This window comes from Fulmarus glacialis, unplaced genomic scaffold (assembly GCF_000690835.1).
Source record: "Fulmarus glacialis isolate BGI_N327 unplaced genomic scaffold, ASM69083v1 scaffold22550, whole genome shotgun sequence".
Taxonomy (NCBI): domain Eukaryota; kingdom Metazoa; phylum Chordata; class Aves; order Procellariiformes; family Procellariidae; genus Fulmarus; species Fulmarus glacialis.
In genome coordinates, this window is record NW_009188599.1 from 3,116 (window position 1) to 8,559 (window position 5,444).

Genomic DNA, 5,444 nt, shown 5'->3' on the forward strand with positions numbered 1-5,444 from the left:
GAAAGAGTCTGAGAATTCGCCGCTGTCCCTTCTCCTGCACCACAGCTTTTCTTCAAGCCCCAGCTGCCTTGGTCCATGGGCTCCCTCCGGCCCAGGAGATCGCCTGCAGAGCAAGGCTCCAGAGCCTGCCCCCCCCCAGGGCTGGCAAAGCTGCCATCCCAGCAGCAGCCACTCACACTCCTGCCCCGAGTCTCTCTCTGGGCGTCTGGATGGAAAGTAGCACTTGTGACACACACAGCAACAGGAACAGCAGCAGTCATGTCAGCATGAAGCAAACATGGCATTGCTTACAAGGTGCAGCAGCAAGGTGTGCTGGGGACCACCCTGCACAGAGCCTAGATGATATCCGTCTCCCTCTCTATGCCGACATACTTCAGGGCGTCTGCCTGGCTGTACCTACAAGATAGGAAAGTCACGGCTGCTGTAACGACCTCCCACGCTCCACACAAACATGCGCACAGAAAGCGGGGTCAACCCTGCACCCCAGTCCCCAGCCGGCCTCTTCCCAAGGTACCTGTAATCAAAGAAGAGCTCCTCTCCTGCCTGGATGGCCCTCTTGGCAAAGATCCCTATCCGGTGGTCTCCGTTCACCATCACAACTGCAACCAGAGAGACGACATCAGAGGCAGCTCCAGCTCAGGCCAGGAGGTTCTCACAGCACTTTTGCCCTGCCCGGCCAGCTGCCGGTCCCTGGGGCCGTGGTACCCGAGCTCCTGCCTAGCAGGAGCCGCTCTCTAGCGGTGATCTCTCCTTGTGAGGCCAGGGCCACCGCAGAGCTGAGCAGGGCCCTCACCAGCAGGAACATGACCTGCTGCAGAGAGGAGGGGACTTTGTCCAGCTCTTTGAAGTTCTGCTGCTCCCACAGGCTCAGGGCAACTTGGGACCCCTGGAGAATCCACTGCAATCCCAGAGCTGAGCAGGACCCCAGAGAACCTTCCCCCACCGAGATCTGACTGGGCAGGGATATCTCACCTTTGGCATAGCAATTGGGGTTCACCGAGTGATTGGCAAAGCGGATTTTATTTCCTTTGCGGGTGGCATCAACAACAAAATCTATTAAGGAAAAAAAGAAGAAAACTGTAGTGTAAAGACAGGCCTGCTGCTCAGGCGACAGATAGACTGAGACTGCCCGCCCAGCCACCAGCCCCCTGCCAGGACGCCCAAGTCTCCTCCACCCCTCGAAGCCCCAGGCCAGTTACCGTTGTTGAGGTTGAAGAGGAAGCTGGACATGTACTTGTCATAGACCTTCCCTCGCCGGTCAGCCTCATCCTGTGAAATAAGCTGGAGAAGGAGAACGCCTTGAGAGACTGAGGGCACAGCGAGGATCACTGCGAGGAGCAGTGCTCACCTACCTCCTGGAAACAGCCTCCCGCCCTCCCACCCCACGGGCAGGAGCTCGCCAGGGCTCCCAGGGAGGGAGCAGAGACAAAAGCTGGGCTCCCAGGGAGCGGCACATACACAACACGCTTCTCCACGGTGGAGGGCCTGGAGGTACTGAGATGGGTCCCAAAATGGTGCAAGATTCAATCTCTAAACCTGGTCAGACTGAGCCGATAGCCTCAGCCGAGCTGGGGAAGGCTTGCTGTCCCCGCCGGACCAGCAGCCGAAGGAAGCACTGTCACTAAACGCAGCCTCCCGAGCACGGAGCGCAGCAGCCCCAGCACGGGCAAAAGCACTGACCTCACCACAGTACTCAGAGATGAACTCATTCTTCTGCACAGATTCCTTGATGAAAGTCCCCCAGCCAGCGACATCCGACGGTGCCAGCAACAAATGCTGGAGCCAAGGTGAAAAGGAAACAGTTATGGTCAGCAGGCCCACCACCTCCCAGCACACAGAGATCACACCGCATGCATCAGGCAGGCCAGAAAGCAACAGTGAAGAGCTCTCCACTTCCCAGCACAGTTGCACACGCCGGGGTTAGGGCAGTGCCCAGGAACAGCCGTGCTGCACTGGCTGCCACACTCGGAGTCCCAACATCACAGGGTTGAGTAACTCTGAGGAGCAAAGGGGAGCCAGTCTCTTCTACCCAGCACACCCTGGTTTAAGGTGACACATGGCTCCCTACAGACTTACAGGTCATAGCACTATTAGGCTGGAGCTGCACATTATTTGACACCCACTAATTTGCATCTTTCTCTGAAGTTTGGTCCTTTTTAAGTGCAGTCCCTTGCCCTGACCAGCAGAATTCAAGACCTAACCTTTCTCTGGAGTCACTTCTTACACTCCCTTGTTCTCACCCTTCCTCATGTAACTCCCGTCTCCCAATTTTCACGTCCATAATCCATACTCTAGATTAAGTGCTACAGAAGCCCGGGGCAGAGCAGCTTCTCTTCCAGACCTCCTCACGCAGACAGCTGCGGGCAGCTCGCACACCCTCTCCCACGCAGCAGGAGCTCTGTTTATCAGCTCTACCCTGAGGCAGCCCCCTGCCAGCAGTCCAGAGCCACGCTGCTGTCAATACCTTTTTGAGACCTCGCTGGATGCTGCAGTTCTTGCAGGAGACCACCTTGCAGTCCCAGTGCTCCGAAGCCCCACAGGTCAGGCAGAGGTCTGGATCGCACTCCCGCACAGCCAGGTAGCATGGGCACTGCTTGGTGTTGCACTGGGTTTTACAGCGGCAGCCTGGGAAGCGGTTCTGACCTGCAGCAACACAGCCCACAGTTTTGCACCATGAGGCTTTCAGCCCTGCAGGAACACAGAAGCTCCTCCTGAGCCAGGTCTCACCCTGGCAGGCCCTGGGCAGGTACAGAAGTAAGCCTGTCCGTGACCAAGGGCCACGCTGCCTGCCCACCACCCTGCTAACATAAGGAAGGTGCCTTTGTGCTAATAAAAAGCTCTACACCCACTCTGCTCTGGGCAGCAGAGATAGGAGCCCCCAGACCGCCTTCCTGCCCCCAACGTCACCAGGACAGTGCTCACTAAGAACACAATGAGACAAGGTGAACGTGAGGCAGCCTGGGCGCCCAGGAGCTGGAAACAAATCATAGAAACACTCTGCGTGCACGGGAGCTTTGAGTACCGCTCACACCTAGCAGAGCACAGATCATGTACAGGGTCCTTCCCATCTGCATGGCTGGAGATGCTGATCTGCCTCTTGGGACTAATTATGTGCAGTTTGAAAATAAACAGCTTGGATAGTATAAACATAACAGATCAGTACAGAGAATCCTGGAGCCTGAATTGGCTCCATCACCCTGTAGTCCTTCCAGCCCCAACTGTGTCATAACCCTTAACCCTCAGAAGCCCCACTGATGTGGGCAAGTGTGGTTATCTCCATTGCAGAGCTAGGAATGGAAGCCCAGAGAGGAAAAATAACCATGGCAGAGCAGTGACCCAACTCCCACCCTAACTGCTGGCCACACATCCTGCTCCCAGGGAACCAGCAGCATCACCCATGGGTTGTTGATGCTGGATACAGACATGCAGACGAGCATTCTCTAACAAGAGCGCGTATCTCAGCTGCTGAGAGTCACGGGACAGCATGGAACAGTTTCCCCTTGGACTTTAGCAGAGTGCTAATCTAACTGCTGCAAATGGACGGAGCAGTGAATGCAGGAGTAAAGCAGGCCTCCAGCAAGTCCCAGCTCTGCACCCCCCCTCTGTCTGTGTCAGGAGAGCTGGCTGCTTTCCTGCCCAATAGTCCTAGGTTTCTCCTTACAGTCAGGGTTGCACTGGCAGAACTTCTCACAAAAATTCTGAGTCATGATGCAAGGACAGGAGCTGTCACAGGGATGCTCGGGGTGGTCACAGGGTTGGTAGTTGTACACCTGGGTAGGTGAATTATCTAGAACAAGAGGAGAAATGCCCGGATTAGAAGCTGCACATTGCAAAAATGTCTGAAAGTAGCACGCCCAGGGCTCTGGAGCAGAGAAGGTGCAAGCTCGGCGTTTGCCTGCAGAGGGCAGGGAGCCCAGCAGCACCTAGCGCACAGCTCCCGCAGACACATGGCTGTGATTACCGACACATGGCACACGCCTGCTCTGCCCGGAACAGCCCATTTTACAGCGGGGCTGCCCGCCAAACCTCAGCCTCCCCTCTGGCTGGAGCGAGACCGCACTGCACGTACTGCCTCAGCGAGAGCGCTGGCACAGCGGTGATTCCCACGGCACAGTGCAGCGGGGCTGGCCCGCGGCACCCCACGGAGCCCGGCTGGGGGGACCTGCTCCCCCTCTGTGCTGCTGCAGCTGCGGGGCTGGAAAGCAGGACACGGCCGTCCCGCTGCACGAGTCAGAGCCGGAGAACTAGATCCTGTGGGTGAGCGGCCTTGCAAACCTCGCGTGACGCAGCCACAGCAAACGCTACCTTTCTTCAGCTGAATCTTCCTGCAGTGCGCAGCCCACAGCCTGGAAGAGAAGCAGAGAGGGTCTGAGGGGACGCGCGAGCCTCCGTCAGGAAGAGCCGGCCACGACTGCTCGGCACTGCCAGTCAGCGCGGCAGCGGGACCCAGGCGATTCCAGCGAGGCTGTCTGGCAGCTTCATGCATTAATAACCATCAGCCGGCCGTAAAGCAGAGAAAGATGAGAACAATGCAACTGCAGCATTAGTTATTTAAGGCAAATGCTAGAGCCAGAATAATACTGGACACAGTGGGATCAACACACAAAAAGTAGGTTGTAAGTCAGGGAGCTGAGGCTAAGGCTGCCGTTAGGACAGCGGTACCGGCCCTCCGGCAGCAGTGTGGCACTGCAGCCAGGCACCGTGCTGCCCTCTCCTCCGGGGCTGAGCCCAGGGCCACAGAGCCTCCCAGCCAGGGCAGCAGCACCAGGGAGAGAGGCCAGGAGCCAGCGCCCAGCCAGCAGCACCAGCAGCCCTGTGTGACAGCAGGACGTGTGCGCAGATGGGAGCCAGATGGGGATTACCAGGAATGCTTTGGCACAAAAAGCAGTGGATCTGGTTGCATTTTAAGAACAAAACAAGCTTGTCCAACACTTGCCTGTGCTTCCTTTTCTTCTTCTGGGATGGATTCATTAATTCGTTTGTTGGCAGTTTTGTTATAAGTGATTCTTTCACTGCAAACTGAAAGACCTACCAAAGAACAGAAGCAAAAAGAAGAATGAAGTTCAGTGTACTCAAGTTGTTTTTATCTAAAGCATAAATAGAGAGAGTGTAAGCAAGCACACACAGGGGGGGTCCCAGTCCCTGGACCAGTAAGCGGGCAGTTCTGCCCCCAGTTTCACTGGCCACGGCTGTCATTGCTTCTTTTGCCTGGGAACAAGAGCTCCCACCCTGCCGGTGCGCCCAGCCTCAGACAAGGTACTCTGGAGGAAGCCAAGAGCACTGGGCATGCGCGGGGCTCGTTCTGCAAACAGCAGCAGTACTGCAAAATAACAACACTGAAGTCCACAAAGTGTTGATGCAACACATTCCTCGAGGAGGTTTGTGGCAGAGAAGCAAAAACAACAGGCAAGCAGCGGCGAAGGCCTCCCTCCTGCCGCTGTGCC

The 5,444-nt window shown here is 56.6% G+C and overlaps 1 protein-coding gene across 1 annotated transcript in view; it reads right to left on the minus strand.

The window, feature by feature from the left end:
* Positions 1 to 208: 208 nt before the first annotated feature.
* The window catches only part of EZH1 (enhancer of zeste 1 polycomb repressive complex 2 subunit), a 13,418-nt gene continuing 8,182 nt past the window's right edge, over positions 209 to 5,444 (minus strand). Inside the window, exons 11-19 of the mRNA XM_009579314.1 lie at positions 4,937 to 5,028; positions 4,306 to 4,346; positions 3,662 to 3,787; positions 2,465 to 2,643; positions 1,681 to 1,776; positions 1,200 to 1,281; positions 973 to 1,053; positions 515 to 599; positions 209 to 396 (exon numbers count right to left, since the gene is read on the minus strand). Coding sequence (XP_009577609.1) covers positions 336 to 396; positions 515 to 599; positions 973 to 1,053; positions 1,200 to 1,281; positions 1,681 to 1,776; positions 2,465 to 2,643; positions 3,662 to 3,787; positions 4,306 to 4,346; positions 4,937 to 5,028 — 843 coding nt within the window. The 3' untranslated portion in view covers positions 209 to 335. The remainder of the gene's footprint in view (positions 397 to 514; positions 600 to 972; positions 1,054 to 1,199; positions 1,282 to 1,680; positions 1,777 to 2,464; positions 2,644 to 3,661; positions 3,788 to 4,305; positions 4,347 to 4,936; positions 5,029 to 5,444) is intronic.